Raw genomic sequence first — 24118 nt, 5'->3', positions numbered from 1 at the left:
GGGGGCTCAGGTCTGGAAGAACTGTTGGTCCACCTGGCGGCTGAGGGTCCCGCTGGTGGTCAGCGTCCGGCTCACAAACTCCTGCGTCACGTGCCGGGTGAGGGAGCCGCCCACCTCCAAGTGCTGGGACCCCAGGGTCACTCCATCTGCGGGAGAGCAAGGTGGCACCCTGACCTCTGACTCACTGCCCTACGCCCCCCAGCCAAGGCCACACGCTGGCTCACCCAGGAGGAAGGGCTCTGTGGAGCTGGTGAGGGTAGTGGTCAGGGTGCTGTATTCCGGGGGCAGCGGCTGCTGGAAGAGGCCTGGGGCACCACCCAGCTGCGGGAAGTGGCCTGAAGGGATAGCAGGGTCAGGGGAGGCCCAGCTGGAAAGGGCTGGGCCAGGGGGACGCGTGCGGGCGGGCATGGCCTCACCTCCATCCTGCGACTCAATGGTGATGACCCCCTCCCGCTCTGGCCCAAAGCCGTTCGTGGTCTTGGCCTGCACCTTGAACTTGTAGGGCACGTTCTCGCTGAGGCCTGGCACGGTCAGCCGACTCTCCGGGGCATCGCCGTCCACCACAAATGTGGTGGCTGGGCCTGGGCGAGGGATGCGGCATGAGCTCGGGGCCCCCTGAAGCTCCCTGCGCCTACCCCCCCCGACCCACCCTCCCCTGACCCTGCCCGGGCCGCACCTGCTCCATGGGCCATCTCGCAGGTCACCAGGTAGCCCAGGATGTCCCCGTCAGGTCTGCGTGGCCGCTCCCAGCTCAGCTGCAGCGAGTCTGGGCTCAGAGCCATGAACACCAGGGGGCCCGGGGCACTGGGGGTGCTCAGGGTGAAGACGGAGCCTGGGGCCAGTGGGAAGTGAGTCAGGGCGGGTCTGGGTGGTCGCCACCATGCAGGTGCCAGGTGGGGTGCCCAGGCTCAATCCCTGTGGCACTTCTGGGTATAGCCCAGAAAGAAAAAAGCGGGAGAGGGGAGCTCACCTGGCAGCGGGCACAGTGGGCTCTGGGGGTGCACCTGGGACTCGATGGTGATGACCCCCTCCCGCTCGGGGCCCCAGCCATCCTGGCTCAGGGCCCGCACGCGGAACGCATACGAGTGGTTGGGCAGAAGGTTCTCCACGACCACTGACGTCTGACTGGGGTTGGTGATGTTGAGCTGATACACCTCACCTGGAGGGGCCAGGGCAGAGTTTGCAGCTGCTGGGTGGCCACCCCCTGCCCACTCACAGCCCTCCCAGAGGCACCCCTGGACACCAGGGGGTGGTTGATGCCCTGGTGCGGGTGGCTGGGGCTGGGCTGGGCACCCTCAGGGATGAGGGGAGTCTGGGTGCCCGTTGCGGGGCAGTTTGGGACTGGAGTGTTCCCCAGGGCAGCCCTGAGGAGCATCAGCTGCTTTTCAAATCTCCATCCACGAGGGGGGCTGCGTTTGCCTTGCACACAACTGACCTGGGGATTGACCCCCGTGTGCCCTTTCAGGCACTGCTGGCGGGGGGCCAGGGCATGCACAAGGCCCGAGTATTGGCTGCATCCCCCCTTCTTTGAGACAAGGTGAGGGAGATGGCAGCCCAGGAGGTGGAAGGGGGGTGTGGAGGTGGGCCCAGGCATCCTCACCGCCGCTCAGGAGCTGGTACTCCACGCTGTAGCCCTGCAGCGGCTGCTCACTCTGTGGCTCCTGCCAGCTCACCTTCAGCGACGTGGGGCCCAGGGCCGAGAACACCAAGCGGCTGGGCGTGATGCCCGAGTGGGAGTCTGGGGACGGGAACCCGTCAGCCCGCTCAGGCTCCCTCACGCACCAGCCCCCCTCGCCCTGCTCAGCGGCCCCGCCCGCCCACCCTGCAGAGCAGTGGCGGGTTAGGCACCAGCAAGTGGACAGATGGAGGGTGAGTGGCCTGGAGGGTCGTGGCGGTGATGCATGGATGGATGATGGATGGAGCGTGTGGCTATGGACCCCAGTGGCCGCCCCGATACCTGGGTCCCCCAAGGGTGCTGCCGGCTGCCCAGCCAGGATTATAGAGTCTGTCGAGGCCCCGCAGGTGGGGGACCCCTTCACCTGGGCCCAGCTCCGGGAGCCCAGGGACCAGGACAGTGGGAGCCTGCTCCTCCCGCCTTCCCAGATGGGAGGGAGGCCTAGGACAGGACAGAGCACAGTGAGGGGTGGGCAGGGGCTGAGGGCGCAGCCCGGTTTGGGGTGGGGGAGCACTCACGGTCCAGTGGCAGGGTGGAGAAGGCCCGGGGCAGCGTGGCAGTCTGCGAGCGCTCTGTGCGGCTCAGCGAATGGTAGTCGCGCGTGAGGGTGGATGAGGTGCTCAGCACACGCGGCCCCAGGTGCGGGCTCAGGTGGGTGCCGTAGGCAGTGTTGGCCACTGTCATTCTATGCAGGGAGCTGGCACTGCCCGGGAAGGCCAGGTCCACGCGTCCATTTGCCAGGTGCTCTGCAAGCAGGTGCGGGGTTGCCAGGGTTGTCCCTGAAATTCCCTGCCCCTGGGGACTTTGGAGCAGCTTCCCTGGGTTCTCCAGGGCCACCGTCCCTGGTAGTGTCCATGGAGCCACCACAGGCTCGGATATCCACTGACCTCACTTTGGGGGCACTCAGGCAGGGCGCTTAGCCCTGCCCTGGGGGGTGGCCAGGACCAGTGACCCCTGAGAGCTTGAGCTGGTCTCCTTAGGGACCAAGTGGATACTGTAGTGGTACGTCGGGACTGACTGCCCCTGGCTTCCTGGGGGTGCCCCGTGGCTGGGGGCTGGACTGGCAGTGGAGCAGGGGGTGAAGAGCGCTTGCCTCAGGGCTCTTGGCTTTCTGACCCTCCCACCCTCTCCCCCACACTCCCCCTGTGGTCTGGGGCATCGCCATCTATGTCTAATCCTGCTCCTCCCCAGCTGTCCCCGACTTCCTGGGGGGGGGGCAGGTCAGTCTGGGGTCTCTGTGAGCCTATGGGGCACAAGGCTCTGGACGGTCCCGGAAACCCCAGTTCAGAGCTGGGCTCCCACGGTGTGTTTTTAGCCCCGCTGTTTCCTCTGAACCCACTCACCTGCCCCTTCCTGCAGGCCAGGACAGGCCGGATCCCTATTCCGCACGCAACCAAACTGTGTCTCCCAACACCTGAGGGCTGAATGGGACCCTCCCCTGGGAGGCGCAGGCGGCTCACCTGTGTCGTCAGAGACGCTGGGCCTCTGGCTGCCGCTCGGGGAGCGCAGAACATCGTCGCTGTACATGAGGTAGCTGTCGTACTCGCCCCCGCACTGCGCAGCGTCCACGATAGGGATGTCGGGGATGATGGGGACTGCGGGAGGGCATGGGGGAGGGGCTGACGGGGACCGTGAGGGGAGGGCACGGGGGAGGGGCTGGCGACCATGGGGAGAGGGCACGGGGAGCGGCCCCCCACTCACTGGACATGGGCCGCTTGGGCTGCGTGGCCAGGTTGATGAGCGCCTCCCGCTCAGGCCCCCAGCCCGCGCCGTTGCGCGCCTTCACGGTGTAGCGGTACGGCTGCGACTCCCGCAGGTTCTCGATGAGCAGCATGCGCTTCCGGGGACTGTCCACCAGCACCTTCTTCATGGGCCCGATGGGGCCTGTGGCAGGCAGAGGGGACCCAAGGGGTTGCCAGGGTCAGCCTCGTCCCCTGGACCCCCCCCCCCCTTCACCATCTGGCACTGCGGGAGGGCTTGGATATTTGGCTGGACGCCACAGGGAAGGACGAGGGCAATACAGGCTCTGGGGGCCTCCAGTCCACGTGAGACTTGGGGACCCCCTAACTGGCAATGAGTGGCCACGGAGGCTGTGTTGGACCTGGACAAGTGGTGAGCTCTGGAGTTTCCCTTTAGGGTCCAGTGGAGGTCCGGTGAGCTCCCCATTCCCACCTTCAAGGCTGTGGGACCCCAAGAAAGACAAAGGAGACCCCACTGCCAACATCCCGCCTTCCAAGGAAAGTTCTGGAAAAGGACTATGAAGCTCGCCCTGCATGGCTCTATGGGGTTCCCTTCTGGGGTCCACAGGCCATGTGAGGGGGAGCTGCCTGTCACAGGCACTACCCCAGGAGATGGCAGGCCTCAGGGGGCCCACCCCCACCCCCGCGCCGCCCACCCTGCCTGGTCCCTCTCCCCCCCTCCCAGCCGCCCGCCCTGCCCAGTCCTCACGGTTGTCTTCGTTGACCAGGCCGTAGCAGACCTCGTAGGCCGTGATCTCGCCGTTCGGCTCGGCTGGCTCAGCCCAGCTCAGCTGGGTCACCGTCGGGGAGACGACGTTGAAGGCCAGTCGGCCCGGCTCACTGGGCACTGCGGGGATCGGGGAGTGTGGTGAGCAGGTGCGGCGCTGGGCACAGGCAGCCCGGGAGGGAAGCGGCTGCCTCACCTTCCTGGTGGGTGCGGCAGGACACAGTCGAGCTGTAGGGGCCCTCGCCCTGTGCCCCATACGCGCAGACCTTCATCTCATACTCGCAGTGTGGGTACAGGTTGGTGAGCTCCACCGATGGCACCCGGCTGTCTAGCAGGTGGGCTTCCGACTCGGAGTCACCTTGCATCCAGTACTTCACCTGTGCCCGAGGGGGGGGGTGCGGTCAGGGCGGGAGCTAGCACCTCAAGCCACCCCAATGCTTCTCTCTGTCCCCGTGGACAATATGAAAGGGAAGGGACACCCTTGGGAGCACATGGGATTAAGGGGGAATGTTCTAGAAATGGGCTTTCCCTCTGCTGAGATACACAGCCCTGTCCACTCTGACTCCAAATCCTCCCCTCCCTGCTACCTCCTTACCCTGTACCCCGTGGGCTTGCCACGGGGGGGCAGCCAGTTGAAGTGGATCTTCCGGGACCCAGCAGCCTTGGCATTGGGGCTCTGCGGAGCACCCAGGTCCACACCGCGGGGGGGAATGGCCCCTAACAGCGTCTGGTTCGTGATGTTCCCATCCATGTCATCTATGGTGGGTCAGGAGCTCAGGCATCCACTCTTTGAGAGGAGCAGAGCCCCACCCACCAGGGGACCCAGTCCCAGTTAAGTAAACATCAAGACTCACCCCCCACCACACCCCATGCAAGTCTTCACTGAGCTCTGTCCCTTCCATCCTGATGCCCAGCTCTGCCCAGGGGCTGTGACTCATCTCCATCATTTACTGGGGGCAAGGGGGCTGCAGGGGTGTCTCCAAGGAAGAAGGGAGAAGAGCAAGTTTGGCTGCTCCTGTGTCTCCTTTGACTGCCAAGGGAATGTTCCAGTGAGAACATCCGTCCCCTCCACTGCCACCACTCCCCCTTTATGCTGAGACCCTCCCTCCTCCCTCATCTTCTCAAAGGGCACACACTCAGGACCCTATGTGCTGGAAATAGGGGCCCAGTAAGAAGGAGCAGTTGGTGGAGCTGCAGAGATAGTACAGCTTGTCTTGCATGCAGCTGATCTGAGGTCCACCAGGGTGACCCCTGAGCACAGAGCCAGGAGTAAGCCCTGAGTACCATCGGGTGTGGCCCAGACTCTTCCTCCCCCCCAAAGAAGGGGCAGTTGGAGTCCATCCCAGCAAGGCTTACATTTGATTTTTAAATTTTTGGGGTCTCCCAAACAGTGCTCAGGGAGGGGGTCTGGGATGCCCCTGATGCTGCCCTGACCATGAAGCCATAGTCAGTCATGAGGCCTGTGGGTGCCGTGCTGAGGCCTGCAGTGCCTGCAGGGGAAGACCTGCATTTCAGATGAAACTGAGGCTGAAGCCAAGTGCTAATGCACCCCCTCCGGTCATGATGGCACCAAAACTGGCTGATAGTGGAGTGGTCAGATCAAAGGTAAACTGTTTGATCAATCGGATGCTCAAGTAAAACTTTAAAAAAAAATTTGGGCCACACTCAGTGGTGCTCAGGGATCATTAGGGGGACCCTAAGAAATACAGGGATCAAACCTGAGTTTGTTGCATGCAAAACAAGCTCCCGGCCAGCTGCACACTCTGGCCCCCAGCTCCTATTCTTTTACAGAATCAGTAAATCCCAAGCATGGCCGGGAACGAACCAACCTGCACCAGCAGGACATGGCTGTGGCGTGGGCATTCACCTGTCTGTCCTGGGCTCTGCTCTGACCCACACCCTAGGCCCGCCCTCCCCACGTCTGTGCCCACCTCGGTCCCCGATGATGACAGTGGCTGATGGATGCTGGCCCAGGCGTGTCCCAAACTTGGGGTTGAAGAGCTGGACCTGGAAGCGGCGAGTCTGGTTGCCGCGCAGGAGGGTATCCATCTCCTGCATGTCCAAGAGCTTCACGTGAAGCTCCTTCCAGGTCTCTCCAGGTTGGAACAGCAGCTCGCCCTCCTCTGGGAGGTAGTCCTGGGGAGTGGCCAGGCGACAGGTCAGCGTGGCTAAGCCCCTGCCAGGCCCCGCCCTACCCTGCCCGAGGTTCTCCCCAATTTTGCATCAAGCCCCGCCCCATCCCAGTCCCCGCCCACTCATGTCACAAGCTCCGCCCACCCGACTGAGGCCCCGCCCAATCCTGCATCAATTCCTGCCCCGACTCAGTCAGATTGTGCACCAAGCCACGCCCATCTAGACCCCGCCCACTCAACCCAGGGCTCGCCTGAGGCTCTGCCCCACCCTTGACCCCGCCCAGTCCTGAGTGAAGTTCCGCCCCACCCTAGACTGCGCATTCTCCCCGGACACCGAGAAACTAGAACGTCCCAGGTGGACACGGGACCAGACTTGGACTCCAGGCACCTCACAATGTTCAATGAATTACTAACTCGATGTGCCCTCGCGGCTATGTGAAACAGCGGTATTACTCCCCCGGGTTAGGAAACTGAGGCACACAGAGGAAGGAACTTGCCTGCCGTGCTGCCGGGGAGTTGAAGCAGGGCAGAAAGAGGGACATAGGGCCCCACACGGCAGGGCTCCGCCTCGGGGGCAGGCCAGAGAAGGAGGAACTGTCCCCCCATGCTGCTCTGAAGCTTGGGGTCCCAGGGGGTGTCCAGAACCCTCGGGCATCCGCTGGTGGAGTGCTGGTGAGCGTGGCTGGCGCCTTCTCTCGGGAGAACACTAGGGGGCGCCCTGCACTAACATTTCCACTCCAGATGCTGATCCAAACTCAAGTTCCATCAGACTCCTAAAGGAGCGCAGGCCCGCCCAGTACGAACCTGGGGTACACCAACCACAGGCCAGTCACTTAAAACGCCTCTGGGGGCCAGAGAGAGAACACAGCAGGCAGGGTGCTAGCCTTGCGCATGACCCGGCTTTGATCCCTGGCACCCAATATGGTCCCCCTAGCACCACCAGGACTGATTCCTGAGTGCAGAGCCAGGATTAAGCCTCGGGCACCACTAGGTGTGGTCCAAAACCCAAAAACAAAAAAGGAAAAGCTGGACAAAGTCCAGATTTTTTTTTTCTTTTTGGGTCACACCCGGCCATACTCAGGGGTTACTCTGGCTCTGCACTCAGGAATTACTCCTGGCGGTGCTCAGGGGACCATATGGGATGCTGGGATTCGAACTCGGGTCAGCCCCACCAAAGTCCAGATTTAAGGGAGGAGAACACGACAACAAAATACAATGGTAGATCCTTATGGGGCAGGGGGAGGGGGAGTGCTGTCAAAAGAAGACATGAGCACCCCCCTACCCCCACCTGTGATCTGAGTCCTGAGTTGCGGGTGGGCGCCTGAATCAGAATAGTGAGGTCCCAGTGCAGTGCAAAAGGGTGTCTCAGCCCTCAGAACAAGGAGGGAAGGAGGGCCTGCATTTTTTTTTTAATGGAATGCCAGGGATCGAACTCTGGTCAGCCACATACAAGGCAAACACCCTCCCTAATGTACTATCTTTCAGGCCCTGTGAGATAGTTCTGCAGAGCTGGGCCAAGTAGCCACTGACTTTGGCTTTTTTTTTTTTTTTTTTATGGGTCACACTGCAGATGCTCAGGGCTTACTCCTGGCTTGGGTTGCCAGGGATCCAGGTTGGTTATGTGCAAGTCCAGTGCCCACCCCACTGTACTGCCCTGCCTCTCTGGCCCCCAGTATCTCCTGGCTTTGGTTCGGGGTGGCTGAGGTGCTGAGGATGGCACTTGGGCCTCACCGGAAGGCGTGCACCCTGCCATGTGTCCCAGCCTAGGCCCGACCACTCTGCCTAAGTTCGGCAAACTCTGAGCACATCTGTGGATGAGCGGGATGTGCACGTGCCTCTGCACGCGGGAGACAGAGTAGAGTCCCGACAAGGAGAAACTCAATTCAACGCGCCTTTCCACCTGTCCTGAGCTCGTGTCTGTGTTTGTTTCTGTTTGGGGGCCACCACTGGTTCTGCTCAGAACTGACTCCTAGCTCTGCCCTTAAGGCTCTCTCGGGGCATCCTGGGGGTGGGGGAAACCACACATGGTGCTGGGGAAGGACTCGGGGTGGCAGCTGGGACGGCCACACGTTATCATCTGTTCTCTCCACGTTTCCTTAGGTTTGAAATACTTCCAAGGGGAAACTAGGGAAACGACTTAAAAGATGCTTCCGCCCCCCCCCCCCCCACTGTCTGCCAGGTGCCACACCTTACCCGGCTGCCCTGGGCAGAACCGTCCTGTGTGCGGTAGGACACCTGGCATTTGCCACTGTCCACGGCGCTCCGGACGACAGGGATGCGGGCCACACCGTCCCCTCTGCTCACCACGTACTCAGGCTGCTCGAAGGACACTGTCCCGTTGGCTGCAAAAAACCCGAGCAGGAGTCAAGGGGTCCCAGCCTGTGACCCCCACCTGGGCTGGCCACTTGCCTTCATGCCTGACAGCTAGCAGCAGCAGCGGGTCACCCTCAGCCCATCGCTCCAGGTGGGGCAGGGAAGGGAGAGAATTTGACGAAAAAGTGCAGGGGCTGAACTACATCCAGCAGAGAGAAGAGGCCAGAGGGCAGGGCAGGGCCAACGCCAGGGGGAGCAGGACAAAGGTCCCGGATCCTGGGGACAGTGTGTCAGGCACAGCACTGGCCTTCTGCTTCTCGTCACTTTCTGGCTGGTGCTGGACCCAGGGCCTCACTCGTGCCAAGCAAGTGATTCGCATCTGGATTTCTTCCAGGAGCCCCACCCGAGAGTGGGGGACCCAGCGTCCCCTCTGGGGCTCCTCTGCGCAGGCTGCACGGACCCTGGTGGGATGCTCAGGCCTGACCCATGGTGCAGAGCTTGGTCTGGGCGGTGTTAGGGAACCCAGGGCCTTGCATGGGCAGATGCACCCCCCCCTGGGTTACCTCTCCGGGCTCCGGGACAGCCGCCTGGGTGCAGTGTCCATGGAGCCAAACCTTGCCCACCCCCTGTACAATGATGAAGATGGACCCTCAGTTCCTGCACTGGAAAGAACCTACGATCCCCCAGGGTCAAGGGCCATGGGAGAAAGAACCAGGAATGGGACAGGGACAGTCCCCAGGTGATAACTGACCCCTACCCTCCTGCCATGCTCTGTGCAGAATATCCAACCGGAGCCCAGAAACTGTCCCAGAAACTGAGGGGGCTATACATGATGGTGCTCAGGGCTGACTCCTGGTTCTATGCTCAAGGATGACTCCTGGCTTTGTGCTCAGGGCCAACTTCTAGCTCTATGCTCAGGACCTCACACACACCTGGTTATGCTCAGGGCTGACTCCTGACTCTGTGCTCAGGGATGACTCCTGGCTCTATGCTCAGGGCTCATACCCGGGGATGCTCAGGGATCACTCCTGGGGGTGCTCAGGGAATCTTATGTGATGCCAGGGATTGAATTGGGATTGGCTGCCTTCAAGGTATGCACTATTTCTCTGCCCCCTTAGACCCATTTTACTGATGGAGAAACCGAGGCCCACCAAGGTGAAATAAGCAGCCTCAGCAAACTGCTCCTTGGGTAAGAGTCAGGGCCGTGCGTGTCCGACCCCCGCCCTGACTGACCCTGCTCCTTGATGATGGTGATGTGCACCAGGCGGCGGCCCAGGGTGGCGGTGCCCACGGGCACATCGATAGCCTCCACCAACAGTTGCTTCTCGTCGTCATCCTCGGGCCGGATGAAGAGGGGCACGCGCACATCCACCAACTCCACGCCAGGCTGGAACTCCACCATGCCGCGGGCCTCTGGGGGGCATGGTGGGATGGACAGATGCGGGTCAGGGGTCATCAGGGGCAGGAAAAGCGCGGGGGCCGGGGGGCGCCCACCTACCCTGCTCAGCCGTGAGGGTGTAGTAGCCGGGGGCCACCTTGAGGTCGTGGAAGGCCCTTTGCTCCACGTGCCTCTCCGTGAGCTTCAGCAGTGCCGGCTTGGCGGAGCGCGGCGCCATCAGCACTGTGTCCACGATGGTGTGGTCCTGCCTGAGTGTGTGGGCGCCGTCAGGGCAGCTGGGCGAGGGCACGCCCTTCGTACCCGTCCTCTCCCCCTCGGGGGACAGAACTGGGGGCAGTACAAAGTGCACGCTGTGGCCAGGAGACAGCAGGCGGGGAGGGCATCTGCCTAGCACGTATCCAGCGCGTGTTGGATCCTGGTTCCCCTGCTATCTCCTGAGCACTCGCAGGGGTGACTCCTGAGCGCAGAGCCAGGAGGGGCCCCTGAGCAGTGCTGGGTGTCACTCCCCCCCTTAAAAACTAAAGTGCAGTTCTTGGGCCAGGAAGACGGTATAGTGGGTAGCGGGGGAGCTTGACTTGCACGCGGCTGACCCGGGTTCCATCCTTGACATACCATGAGGGTCCCCTGAGCCCACCAGGAGTCACCCCTGAGTTCAGAGCCAGGAGTAAACCCAAACAAACATCACCAGGTATGGTCCAATCTCCCCCCAAAACCCAGCTGGTTCTAGGAGGGGTCTCGGATCATGTACCCGCTCCCCCTGCACGCCTCAAGGACCTTCTCTGGGCATCAGGGTGGGGGTCCCGGGCAGGTGGGAAGCGGGGTTCAGGGGCACCACTTACTTTTTCCCGGCGTTGGGCTGCTGCCTGCGGGGAGAGGAGGGTGGGAGTCACGGTTCTGGGCTGCGAGCAGGACTGCTTGGGGGTTCCCAGGGTTGGCCGTGTCCCTGAGACAGCTCCCCCTGTCCCCATCTCCCAGGAGCCAAATGTGGGGTGTGGGGTGTGGGGTGGGCACGGCATGGCCCCGCCCCCGCCCCGCCCGCCCGGGCCGAGACCCACCGACCCACCGGAACTTGGTGCGCTGGAGCCTGTGTGCGCCCGGGACCTGCTTGTACACTTCATTCAGCTGCGGGGGAGGGGGCTCGTGAGGCGCGTTCACAGAAGCAGCTCAGGAGGTTCCCCCAACTGCCCCTGCTTTCTTCCTGGGGCATTTCTGCCCTCCCCCCGCCCCCTGTTCGCCCCCCTGTCCACACTCATGTTCTCTTCCCTGCCCCCGCACTCACGTTCTCCTCCACCTCCTGGCGCAGCTGCGCGCACTCCCGCGTGTCAGGCTTCAGCAGGTTCTCAGTGCAGAGGCGGCCGAGGCGCAGGGATAGCCCGTAGGGCACTGGGGGCGGCAGTAGGGGGGTTCTCAGGCCTGGCCCGGCGGGACCACGGCAGGAAGGGGGGCCGGTGCCTGTCCCGGGGCCTCACCCAGCTCGGAGGGGTTGGTGCTGGCAGCGCGGGAGGCGAAGCCCGGCCGCTGCACGTTGTTGGTGACCTTCCAGCGCACCGTGTCGCGCCCCTTGAGGGTCCCGCTGCGCAGCAGGGGCGTGTCCAGGTGGTCCGAGGCCATCAGGTTCTCCCGCAGCATGTAGTGGTCCTCCTTGAAGCCCACCATGTGGCCTACGGGGCTAGCGCTCAGCACAGGACCCGCCCCCCAGGCAGCCCCTAGCCCCCCGTCCCTTCCTGGGCCCTGGGGTACCTCGGTTACAGCAGGGGAGCAGCGCCAGGCAAGCCTAGGAGACAAGGGGTGGGATGAGGCGGGGACAGGGACCCACAGACACCAGGATGTTGGGCGGCTGCAGGGGCACACCGAGGGCGAGGGGGGCTCCCCGAAGTTTGTGCCAAGAGACCCTGGTCCTGCCAGGGGTTGTCAAGGTTCCAAGAGGAAACCATCTGTGGTGCGCTGTGTGCCCCCTGGTCATGGGCAGACCCCCCTGCCTGTCATGCCCAAGGGAGCTGCTCGACACCAGCACCGACAGCCACGACTCAGGGGGTTCAGGACCCCCTTCATCATCTCCTTCTGGGGCCCCCTCCCCTAGCCTATCAGCTCCTGGGCCCTGCCCTGACCCCTGGCCTCTGGGGTCAGTGGCTGCCGTACATCTGGACACTATAGTTGGCAGAGGAGGGTTCCTGCTCTTAGGGGTCCTGGGGCTGAGCCAGGCGGTGACCCCGCCAGGGCACAGGGGAGACCAAAGGGTGGACCCTGCCAGAGCCCAGGGAGGCAGCGGGTCACAGGAGCCCCCCAGGAGGCAAACCCCAGAGGCACAGGGGGCCCCAAGGCAGACCCCCCCAGGAGGCCCTAAGGCAGACCCTCGGGGCACAGGAGGCCTCAAGGCAGACCCCGGTGGCATAGAAAGCCCTGAGGCAGACCCCTGGGGCACAGGAGCCCCCCTAGAAGGCAGACCCCAAGGGCACAGGGGGCCCACGGCAGACCCCTAGGAAGCCCTGAGGCAGACTCCCAGGACACAGGAGGCCTCAAGGCAGAGCCCTGGGGCACAGGAGGTCTCAAGGCAGAGCCCCGGGGCACAGGAGGCCTCAAGGCAGAGCCCTGGGCCACAGGAGGCCCGAGGCAGACCCCATGGGAGGTCGGGTGGCCCACCTTGCAGCAGGCGCAGTACTTCCAGCAGAGCAGCAGCAGCAGTGCCAGCAGCAGCAGCAGGAAGAGGAGCAAAGGGATGAGCCACCAGAAGGAGCCGGGAGGACAGTCTGGGGAGGAAGGAGACCATGGAGTCTGGGCTCCCCACCCAGCCCACGGGCCGACCCCTCACCCGGCCCCAAAAGTGGGCTCACCCTTCTTCTTGTGCACCAGGACTGTGCTGTTGGGCCCAGGGGCGCCGTCACCCTCCACCGTGTAGCTGTAGGTGCAGTCGTCGTCTTCGTCCCGGAAGGAGCAGTGCTCCACCACCTCCTCCGCTGCGCCCACACAGCCAGCAGGGCACCCCAGATGGTCAGAGGGCACCCCACCTGCCGCACCCCTCCCGCACCTCCATATGGTCAGCAGGGCACCCCCACTGTGCTCAGGGCTTACTCCTGGCTCTGCACCCTGGGGTCACTCCTGGCAGGCTTGGAGGATCCTATGTGGTGCCAGGGATTGAACCCAAGTCGGCTGTGTGCAAGGCAAGCGCCTAAACCACTGTCCTATCACCCTGGCCTCATGGCCCTTCTTCTTTTTTTGAGCCACACCAAGCAGAGCTTAGGGATTACTCCTTGCGGACAGACTGGGGGACCCTATGGGAGGCCAGGGATGGGACCAGGGCAGGTAGCGTGCAGTGCCAGGGCCCCCGCGTACCTCTCTTCAGCTCGTCCACCATCTTCACCTGGAAGCTGCACTCCTCACACATGCGCCCCTTCTTCTCTCCAGTGCCCCAAGCCTGGCACTGCACGCAGGAGCGCAGCTCCTCACAGAGGCCCAGGCGGATCTGGGGCGGGGCAGAGGGTACCATGCTGGGCGGGACCCCAGCTTGCATCCTCCCCGAGGCAGCCTGGGCGCCCCTGGGGTCCCCCCCCCACACGCCGCTCGCCTGGGCCTCACCGCGGAGTAGTTGATCTCGCAGACAGTGTCTGTGTAGAGCGAGTGTTGGCTGCAGCGGCAGCGTCCACACACGCAGTCGCCTCGGCCATTACAGATGCCCTGGGGTGGGGGTGGAGCACCTTCACTCAGCTGTGCCCCTGCCCAGACCCCGCCCGCTCCGCTCTATCCCTGAGCCCTCTTGGGCCTACCCCACTGCTATCGATGCAGGTGGCATTGCTGAGCGGGCAGTCACAGCTATCGCCGGTCCAGCCAGGCTCACACACACAACGGTTCATGGAGCAGCGGCCCCGGTCTGCAGAGAGGCGGGAAGCAAGAGGAAGCCCCGTTTGCCCCTCCTGTCCTAGATGCCCCCCAGACATGGCCTCCGCGCCCCTTCTGGGATTCTCCTTCCCTCTCTCGTCCCTTCCACACAGCAGTCTGGGGGACTTGCCCAAAGCACAGATTCACTCCCATGAACTTGTGTCAGGACTTTGCGTCTGAAAACAGTGGAGGCAATGAAAGGAAATAGCTAACTAAAGAAGGGTCAGAGTGAGAGCACAGCAGAGAGGGCGCCGGCCTTGCATGCGGCTGACTGGGGTTAAATTCCTGGCACCCCATAAGGTCCCTCGAGCCTGCCAGGAGTGATTCCTGAGTGCAGAACCAGGAGAGTAAGCCCTGAACACTGCCAGGTATGGCCCCCAAACAAAACGAAACCAAAAAAAAAAGAAGCTGCAAGTGGAAGATGAGTTCTCATAGTGGGTGTGGGATGACGACTGGATACTAGGTTAATACAGAGCTGAGAGATAGAATCAGCTACTCTAATTATCCTTTCCTCCAAAGGATGAAAACCTAATTCACTTGATCACTTGACTTCCCATTAATTGTCGATTTGCTCGAGCGGGCGCCAGTAATGTCTTCATTTGTCCCTGTCGCGTGCTAGTGGCATCTGTTCGCTCCAGGAACATGAAGAGCCTCAAACCGATCGTTCATGATCTTGATGAAGAAGTCTGACCATCTGGTAGGTGGGCGGCCACGCGGTCTTTTGACATCCCGTGGAATTCAGTTGGTAACAGCTCTAGTCCAGTGGTCGTCTTTAAATCTCATTATGTGACCAGCCCATCTGATTTTTGACACCTTGGCAAACGAGACAGCGTCCCTGATTCTTGATCGTCGATGGATGTCGGAACTCTGGATTCTTTCTCTCATTTGAGTGAAACGTGATATTCCAAGCATAGCTCTTTCAATTCCTCTTTGGGAGACCCGAATAGCGAACAGCGTTCTCATCCTGTTTACGTAGGGCCCAGGTCTCTGAGGCATATGTTAATGCAAGAATAACAGTGGAATCAAAGAGATGTGCCCAGAGCCGGAGGTTCTTCATCCTCTTAGGTATTTCTTCAACGCTCTTGAAGGCGTTCCAAGCCACTCTCTTCCTCCTGTGCAGCTCGGTGCCAGGTCATTTGTCATGTTGACTTCTCGACCTAGGTACATAGCTGTTGCAATCGGAGATGGTCGTTCCGTTGAGAGCGAATAGGGCGTCAGGAACGAGGCTGTTTCTCACAAACATTGTCTTCGTAAGATTCAGCTGTAGTCTGACCTTTCCACACTCATGGTCGAAGTCGGCCAGCATTTGTGCCGCTTGGCTGATGTTTGGTGTTATTAAAACAATGTCATCAGCAAAGCGGAGGTGGTGTAGTTGCCGACCATCTATCTTCACTCCCATTCCTTCCCATTCCAGTCGTTGCATGATGTTCTCGAGGGTGGCACTGAAGAGTTTCGGTGAAATGGTATCACCCTGCCGAACCCCTCTCTTGACATCAATGATTACTTCTTTGTAGAATGGTGAGATCCTGGTAGTGAATCCGTAATACAGCTCATGGAGGATCTTGATGTATTGAGCTTGAATGCCCTGATTGGCTAGGGCTTCAATGACCTAATTAACCTTAAACAAGACTTGGCAAGTGACACCAGAGATATACAAGGCAGTGCAGAGGTGTGGCGCGGGGGCCATGTGCTTCTGGGGATCAAACTCAGGGCCTCTGCAGGCTAAGCCAAGTGAGCACTCCAGCCCTTTCTGTTTTGGGGCCACAACCGGCGATGCTCAGGGGTTACACCTAGTTCTGCTCTCAGGATCTATTCCTGGTGGTGCTCAGGAGGACCATAAGGGATGCCAGTGATTGAACCTCAGTTGGCAGCATACAAAGCAAACGCCCTATCCGCTATGCTATCACTCTGGCCCCTCACTCCAGCCTTTGAACTGTTTCCCTGGCCTCTCTACCTTTGTGTCCTTCTTGAAAGTCTGAATTCGTTTTGCAAAGACTGTTCAGCCGCGTGCCTTGCATGCAGCTGATCCTGGTTGATCCCAGGACCCACAACTGTCAGCACTGATAGGCATGCCTCCCCACATCCTGGGACTGGATGGGCCCTGGTCTAGGAACCCAGCCTGCATTTGGGCCCTGCCTCCTTTTCCGGAGCACCTCACTCCCCCTCGGCCTGTGGGGCGCCCACATTCTCCCAAAGGTGCCAGGCGCTGACAGAAAGAGCTCTCTGCTAGGGCATGGATCCCCGCCCCATCCCAAGCATGGGGCCTAGAAGGCATTGGATAAGTGAGCTGTCACTCATCTTCCTCCGTCCAATCCCATGGCCCATCCACACCCTCAACTAGTGCGGTGACCCGGGCGGGCACAGGCGCAGAAGCCACGGCGAGGTCACGCAGCATAGGCTGGCTCACGCTGAGGACAGAGACCGAGGGTGTCGGGGGAGAAGGTCTAGGGTGGGGAGCACCCGGGGTCCGGCCCCATTGGCCCCCCACCGGCCTGGGCAGAGGGGAGAGCGGGGAGGGGAATCGTTCTACGGCGTCCCCGAGCCCCCACCTCTCACCCGGGTCCCGGGACCCCGACCCCCAGCCCTGATTCCCAGGCCCCGGCCCCTGACCCCGATCCCTGACCCCGGGACCTCGATCATGGACCCCTGGCCCCCGACCCCTGACCTCTGACTCTGGCCCCCCCACCCGATCCTTGGCCTCCTACCCCCGACCCCCCACCTCTGACCCCGACCCCCGGTCCTGGGACTCCGACCCCAGGCCCCCTGCCCGGGTCCTTGGCCTCCCACCCCGACCCCTGATCCCGACCTCGCCCCGCACTCACCATTGCAGAGGAAGCCGGACGTGCGTGGACACTGGTAGTTGTCGAACTCGCAGAACTGGCCCTCGTAGCGGCCTTCGCCGTAGCACACGCAGCGGCCGCACTGGCACTCGCCGTGGCCCGAGCACGGCTTGTCGTCGCCGTCGCGCACGCAGGGCGCCGTGTCGCTCAGCGAGCCCGTGGAGCAGTTGCAGGTCTTTCCGCTCCTGCGGGAGGACCGTCACTAGGGTCTGGGAGTCGCCCTGGCGCTGCTGGGCCCGGGGCCCCGTTCAGCCGCGCGCAAGGCTCCGGGGCTCGCTCTGGCTCACGCTGGGCACACAAGGGTTGCTCGGGACTGACATCCCGCCCGGCTCCCTCCCAGATCGCCCGTTTGCATTTGGACCACACCCAGCAGTGCTCAGGGATCACTCCTGTGTCTGCCCACGGATCACTCCTGCCGGGGCTGGGGGACCGTAAGCAGTGCCGCGTGCCTGGCCAGTGCCCTCCCCTCTGTACCATCTCTGGCCCGTTTCTACTTTGGTTGTTCTTTTGTTTTTCCTGGGGTTCACACCCTGTGGTGCTCACGGTTTACTCCTGGTTCTGTGCTCAGGGATCACTCTTGATGGGCTGGGGGACCATATATATGGGCAAAGCCAGCAGCAGCTATCTGAGTCATCCCCTCAGCCCCACCAGTTCTGTGGTCGTTGGAGAACCATGCCTGATGCAGAGCCCTAAAGCGCAATGCCCACCCTGCCTGCTTTCCAGAAACATCTGGATGGAAGTGGTCAGCGCTCTGCCCCTGCATCAGCCCACAGCTGGTGGGCACCCCCCACCCCCCTCCATCCCGCCGTGCCCTCCCTGCACTCACCAGCCCTCGCTGCACACACAGTGGCCACACATGAAGTCCCCGTTGAAGTGGCAGCGGGCCGAGCGCGTCTCTTTTTGCTGGAGGGAGACAGGTGTGGGGTGTTGGAGGCGGGCACATCTGTCAGCCCCTCCCACCCTCCCCAGCACCTGGCGAAGGGAGGTGTGGCCGTGGGAGGCAGCCCCGCCCCGGAGTCGGACGTACCCGCTCGCAGGCGCACACGTCGCAGATGATGCCCACGTCCATGATGAGCCCGTCGGAGAAGGACGGCTTCAGGTGGACGTTGCCCCCCTGGTCCTCCTCCGGCAGCTGGCACACGTGCGTGCCGTCCACTTCTTCCGCCGCCCGCAGCTGCACGCGGTACGTGCCCTGCAGGGATCCACCCCTCCAGTCAGCCGGGACGCGGACGGGGATACCCGGACGCTAGCGCTCGGGCTCGGGTCCAGGCTGGGTCCCCCCGCGCATGCGCAGGCCTGCACTCCCACACCCGGCCCAGGTCCAACAGTGTCCAACGGGGGCGCCCCCCCCCCCCAGGCTCTGAGACCCAGCCTGGGGGATCTTCAGATTTGGAGGATGTTGGGCCCCCACCCCAGGTGCTCAGAGGCTGCTCTCAGCTTGTTGCCCCCACAGTGCTCAGGAGACCCCGGGCCCCTCATGGTCAAGGCCTGTCTGTGCCCTGCCCTGGAGCCATTCCCCGAAGGCGCCTGGACAGGTCAGCAGTCCCTGTCCAGTGCCCCGGCAGCCTACCACTTCCCCCCGCCGGATGTGGAAGGAGCCGGTCTTTGTCTTCTGGAACATCACGGAGGTGACCTCTGTGCGCAGACCTCGGGGGCTGTCCAGGGCCCGTATGTCCAGGTTGGAGCGAATGCGCTGAAGAGGGGGGGGGTCGGGGTGGGGTGGGGGTTGGGGCTCATCTCCTGGGGGGGTCCGGGTGCAGAGTCCCCAGGAACTCCTCCCGACCAGGCAGAAGCTTGTTCCATCCCACCCCCCACTCCCCACTCCCCATCCCACCCCCCATGGGGCAGCGCTCACCTCGAAGGCCTCCTCCAGCAGCTCCACGATGTTGGACGAGTCCTCCTGGAGCACCCCCAGGGAGGACACGGGGAAGTACGTGTGCAGCTTCTATGGGGGACGATACGGGGGACATGTGTAGCTCCCCGGGGCCGGCGGCGCCCACTGCACCCACAGGATGGCCGGGCCGCCCTCATCTCCCCCTGCTACTCCCCCATCCCACCACCCTTGGGAACCTTGGAACACTTTGGGAGGGCAGGAGGGTCAGGATGGAGGGCGGGGAGGGGCACCTCGTAGTAGCTGTAGGAGTAGTTGGTGACAGCGAAGATGGGGATGATGTTGTGTTTGCCCAGCAGGCGCACCAGCGTGGGCACCGAGGGGTAGTCCTGGGTGCGGTACTGCGTGTAGGTGCCCGTGGCATCCAGGTGGCACTCCTCGTCGTTTCGCCGTATGATGCCTGCCAGCACGTTGGCACCGTCCGCCTCGTAGTGGAACGCGGACTCCGTGGAGAAGACCAACAGGTGGGTGCTCTCAGGGCGCCAGCCAATGTCCCTCTGAGAGGGTGAGGGGCGGCCATGAGCGGATGCCAGCCTACCAGCTGATCCCCGCAGCAGTGACATGCGTGACACCGTTAAGAGCAGAGACCAGTAGCGGGGCGGGGGGGTGGCCCTGAGGGATCCCAGCCGGCTGTGCCCGGCTCTTGGTGGTGAGACATTGGGACATTAGTTGGGAACCTCCCCAGGTGATGCCCAGGATGCCCTGCGCCGTCCCCCCACACTTGATGTGATGCTCATCAGGTGACCCCCAGGCTGACACTTGGGGACCATGCACCTCTGGGGATCGGGGCACGCAGCCCCGACCACTGAGCTATTTTCTTGGTCTCTATTGTTGGTTCTGGTGGGGGGCTGTATTTTGGCCGTTGGCTGCAGTGCTCAGGGGCTGCTCCTAGCTCGGTGCCTGGGGTCACTCCCAGTGGTGCTGGGGGATCGTGCAATGCTGGGGGCTGACCTGGCCCCTGCTCTCAGCCCTCTGAGAGCTCCCTGCAGCCCCACTGTAAGTTCTAACGCAAGGCCTGGGGTCAGGCCGGTGGCTCCATGGACGAGCTTGTGCTCTGGGGCAATCACACCCTGAAATAAAAGACTAACGGGGGCACAGCGGGGAGGGCGTTTGCCTTGCACACAGCCAGCCTGGGTTTTTCCCACATCCCATAGGGTCTTCTGAGCCTGCCCAGAGTGATGCTGAGTGCAGAGCTGGGAGTCAGCCCTGAGCACCTCTGGCGTGGCCCCCAAATCATAAAGAAGAACACTATGGTCCTATTCAGTGGGGAAAACGCAGGTCTGGGAATCGGAGCACACGGATGCCACTGTGCATGGTAAGAAGAATATGCTGGCGGGATTCCAGGTGTCCGAGTGGAGAAATGATGGGGACTCTGACCACTGTCCCCCGAATCATCCGTAACACGGATGCCATTTTCTGAGCAGGGGAGGGGCAGTGGCATCCACCTCTCCCCCTTCAGTCGGAGACGGTGGTGGCGAGTTCTGGGGGTCCGGCACTAGCAAGGAGGGGGGTCGGGTGCGAGGCAGCCACTGGGCACACAGAAGCTTTTAGAAGCTTCGGCCTGCAGTGCTCAGAGCAGGGTAGGGTGGTCCATGCCTCCTGAAAGGCCTGAGTTTGTTGCAGGTGAGGGGCGCCTGTAGCCAGGAGGAGAGAGGGGCAGCACTCACGGTGCACACAGCTGTCTGCAGTATGGCATCAAACCCGCCCTCAGGGGCGTCCAGGTTGCCCGAGACCCTCTCGCCCTGCAGCTTGGTCCGGAATTCGTTCTCATCGTTCGTGAGGCTGATGACGTTCTTGAAGGAGAAGGGGGCGTCGCTGTTGGGCCAGGGCTCCTTCAGCCTGTGCAGAGGTGGGGGGGGAGTTAGGGGGAGCACCTGCACCCCGGGACCCCCTGCTGCCCATGTGCCTCCCCCCTCCCCAAGAGCCACAGCATCTGTGGGCCCTGCCCTTGTGTCCTTAAGTGTTTCTTTTCTTTTTTTTTTTTTTTGCTTTTTTAGGTCACACCCGGCGATGCTCAGGTCTTACTCCTGGCTCTGCACTCAGGAATTACTCCTGGTGGTGCTTGGGGGACGATATGGGATGCCGGAGATCGAACCCGGTTTGGCCACATGCAAGGCAAATGTGCTCACTGTGCTATCGCTCCAGCCCCTTAAATCTTTCTTTAATTGAAGCCAGAGAGATGGTCCCAGGTTAAGTTAGGGCCCTTGCTCCATACCCGGCACTGTGTGGCCCCCTCGTGGCCTGAAAACACAACCCCAAGCCCCCCAAAGACAAAAGAGCCAGTTGGTGGTTTGGTGTCCCGGCTTCGTGTCCACAGCAGGGAACAGATGGGCAGATTCAGAACAGGGGGTGCCCTGGGCTAGAGGGAGCACACGGCAGGGAGGGCGCTCGCCCTGCACATGACCGACCCCAGGTTTTATTCCTGGCACTGCCTAGGGTCCCCCAGTGATCCCTGAGCACAGAGCCAGGAGTGATCCCTGAACACAGAGCCAGGAGTGATCCCTGAGCACAGAGCCGGGAGTGAGCTCTGAACACACAGCCAGGAGAGATCCCTGAGCACAGAGCCAGGAGTGAGCCCCGAGCACAGAACAGGGAGTGATCCCTAAACACAGCTGGTTGTAACCCCAAAGCCAAAACCAAACAATATAGTGGAGGCTGGTTCCATAGATCAGCTTGGTGGAAATCTGGGAGGCGGAACACACTGGTGAATAATCAGTGGCATGCCAGAGAGCACACACCATGGAAGAAATGGAGGGCAGGGGCTGGAGCAGGGCACAGCAGGCAGGACGCTGGCCCCGAGCACCTCCAGGAGTGACACCTGAGCACCCCTGGGTGTGACCCCAAAGCAAAACAAAACAAGAAAAGTCTGGCTCATCGGTTTGCAAAGCCTTCAATGTACCACTGCCACTGCTACCGTTAAAACCAGCTTACTGACTCCGGGACAGCTGGTGATTCCCTGAGCTTTGCATGGAGTGCAGCCGCTGCACTATCTCTCGGACTCAATCCATTTATGATTAAAAAAATATTCTTGGAGGAAGAAACCTGCCCAATGGCCAGTGAATTACGTAATAAAAACACTGATTTTTATTTGGGGGGGGTGTTGTTTGTCTTGGGCCCACACCTGGCAATGCTCAGGGGTTACTCCTGGCTCTGCGCTCAGGAATTACTCCTGGCGACCATATGGGATGCCAGGAATCGAACCTGGGTCAGTCACATGTGAGGCAGACACCCTCCCTGCTGTACTACGGCTCCAGACCCAAAAATGTTTGTTGGCCGAACCCTGGCAAGACAGACTCCCAGAACCCACCACGCAGCCCAGCGTGTCCAAGTGGACAGGCCGGGCATCGGGCTGGGCCTTGCCCCCAGTCACTCACTTCTCTGGTCTCATGTCCGTCTGCGGGACGCTGACTTTGTCCACGAACTTGCCAAACCCAATAGTGTAGTCGCTGGTGAGCTGGCTGAGGACGCGGGCTGGGAAAGGGGGATCCGCTGAGCACCCTCAGCTTGGGGAGGGGAGCCAGTCCCCGCCAGCCCTGTGCACACTCACACGGTCCCTGTCCCAGCCATAGACGAGGGACACGGGCTCACGTGACCCAGATTCAGGCGGGCAGCACGTCGCTGGGGAGTTCAGCCCCACACCCCCGCCCCCCACCCCCCAGACCCTGCTGTGTCTCCTCTCCTGTCTCCTCCTGTCTCCGGGCCTCAGGCTGTCTGGCGGGGACCCCCCCTGGGGTGTGGATGTGCTGAGTCAGACCCCCGGGGTTGTACCCAGGTTCTGCCCCATCTTCTTGAGGTTGTCCAGATCGTCGGACATGGAGTTGGAAAAGTCCATGAGGATGTATAGGTCCACGGGGCTCTCCAGGGGCTCGAACACCTCCAGGTCGAAGAAACGCTCCTCCCCGGGCCGCAGGCGGGCGCGCAGGCCCTGCGGGGCCACCTGGCTGCGCCGCAGGGTGGTGTCGATCCGGCCCTCCTGTGGCAGAGACGGAGGGTGACCCCTGGAATCCGCCCCCAGCCTCGGAGACCCACCCGGCCACCCTGGCCCTGCCCCCTGCACCTCTGTGATCTCCAAGCTGCTCTCCATGACCACTAGGCTCTCCTGCCCACAGCCGGCTGCCACCAGCTCCTCCCGGATGTTACAGCGGTGACCCTTGAAGAGCTGGGCAGCAGAGGGAGAGGGGTTAGCGGGGCCACCTGGTATGGCTGACGCTGGCCTTGGGTCTCCCACCCCTGAGGACCTGCGGGGTGCGGGGGCCACAGCAGTCACCTCATCCGTGCAGTATGCGCAGTCCCTGGCCACGCGGATGCACTCGGTGCAACTCTTGACCAGTGCTTTCTTGCAGCGGTTTGCTGGCGGGAGACAAGGGTGAGGAGGGCGAGATGTGGGTGCTCCGCCCCCAAGGCAGTGCTCTGTCCCCAGGCAGAGACCCCTGGGGAGCCGCTGAGCCAGGTCCCAACCTTTCCCGGCTGGGATGCGGGTGGGGAGGCTTTGGGGAGCCCAGCACCAGGCCTGGCGCCACTGTTGCATTTCTGTGTCCCCAGCGTCCGGCCCAGGGTGCGGGTGAGGTAGTACAGAAAAACTCCCACCAATGGCTTCCCCATTTCCAGGGGTTCCCTCTGCTTCCATGCAGGGAACATCACTGCGAGAAAGGCTCGTGTGCCCAGTGGGGGTCTCTACCCAATTTCATACTCCTTGTATGTCATTTTTTGGTTTATTTATTTGTTTTCTGTTTCTGGGTCATACCTGGCGATGCTGGGGTTACTCTGGGCCCTGCACCCAGGAATCACTCCTGATGGTGTTCAGGGGACCACATGGGATGCCGGGGACCAAACCTGAGTGGGTCACGTACAAGGCAAATGCCCTACCCGCTGTATACTATCTCTTTGGTTCCCCTTTTATGACTCTTTTGGGGGGTTCCACACCCAGTGATGCTCAGGGCTGACTCCTGATTCTGCACCCAGGGATCACTACTGGGAGGGCTCAGGGGACCCAGTGGGGTGCTGGGAATTGAACCTGGGTCAGCTGTGTGCAAAGTAAGTGCCACACCCCTGTGCCATCTATCCATCCCCCCCCCCATTTCATAATCTCAACAATGCTGCTGTGGGTTCGAGCCATGGGACGATGGAGCCGGCAGTCCTGGAGGACAGCCCCTTGTCTCCCATCCCTCTGCCCTGGGACCTCAGCCCCCCACCATCCCAGCTCAGGAACTCTCCCCGCACCATCCCGGCTAGGATCCCCCACCATCCTGGTTAGGGACCCCCCCCCACCATCCCGGCTAGGGACCCTCACCATCCTGGCTAGGGACCCCCACCATCCTGGCTAGGGATCCCCCCACCATCCCAGCTAGGGACCCTCCGCCATCCCGGCTAGGGATTCCCTGCCATCCCGGCTAGCGACCCCTCAGCATGATGGTAGCTGATGGCAACATGGGGCGAGCGGGACTTACCTGAGGTCCCCAGGAGGGTGGTGCAGAGCAGGACAGTGAGCAGCAGCTGAGTCCACCAGGGGCTGGGCCGTGGCCTCGCCAT

The 24118-nt window shown here is 62.1% G+C and overlaps 1 protein-coding gene across 1 annotated transcript; it reads right to left on the bottom strand.

Annotated features, from left to right (window-relative positions):
* Positions 1-24118, bottom strand: ITGB4 (integrin subunit beta 4). Its single transcript, XM_056138131.1, has 39 exons — positions 24037-24118; positions 22857-22939; positions 22647-22748; positions 22358-22562; positions 21964-22060; positions 20257-20428; positions 18823-19086; positions 18554-18643; positions 18269-18391; positions 17726-17890; positions 17525-17601; positions 16681-16883; positions 13747-13850; positions 13559-13657; positions 13316-13445; positions 12817-12939; positions 12626-12732; positions 11726-11759; positions 11455-11646; positions 11265-11368; positions 11049-11107; positions 10825-10848; positions 10085-10233; positions 9820-9999; positions 8467-8615; positions 6073-6277; positions 4737-4897; positions 4338-4518; positions 4124-4261; positions 3377-3559; positions 3136-3270; positions 2194-2421; positions 1958-2116; positions 1601-1738; positions 971-1159; positions 677-832; positions 417-581; positions 225-335; positions 1-146 (listed from the first exon to the last, which is right to left on the bottom strand). The coding sequence occupies exons 1-39, from the start codon at positions 24116-24118 to the stop codon at positions 7-9; spliced, it is 5406 nt and encodes a 1801-aa protein (XP_055994106.1). The 3' UTR covers positions 1-6.

The sequence above is a fragment of the Sorex fumeus genome, unplaced genomic scaffold, assembly GCF_029834395.1.
Source record: "Sorex fumeus unplaced genomic scaffold, SorFum_2.1 ptg000128l, whole genome shotgun sequence".
In the NCBI taxonomy this organism is placed as follows: Eukaryota; Metazoa; Chordata; class Mammalia; order Eulipotyphla; family Soricidae; genus Sorex; species Sorex fumeus.
The sequence above is the reverse complement of the archived record's forward strand: the minus strand, read 5'-3'. Positions and strand labels throughout refer to the sequence as shown.

What these genes read in the sequence shown, in the direction of transcription:
- ITGB4 (XM_056138131.1), bottom strand. Translation starts at nt 24,118, where the DNA reads ATGGCGAGGCCACGGCCCAGCCCCTGGTGGACTCAGCTGCTGCTCACT. An exon ending in TGCTGGAGGAGGCCTTCGAG is followed by an intron (nt 18,392 to 18,553) that starts GTGAGCGCTGCC and finishes CCCCCTCTTCAG; the next exon opens with CGCATTCGCTCCAACCTGGA. An exon ending in CCTGGTGCACAAGAAGAAGG is followed by an intron (nt 12,733 to 12,816) that starts GTGAGCCCACTT and finishes CTTCCTCCCCAG; the next exon opens with ACTGTCCTCCCGGCTCCTTC.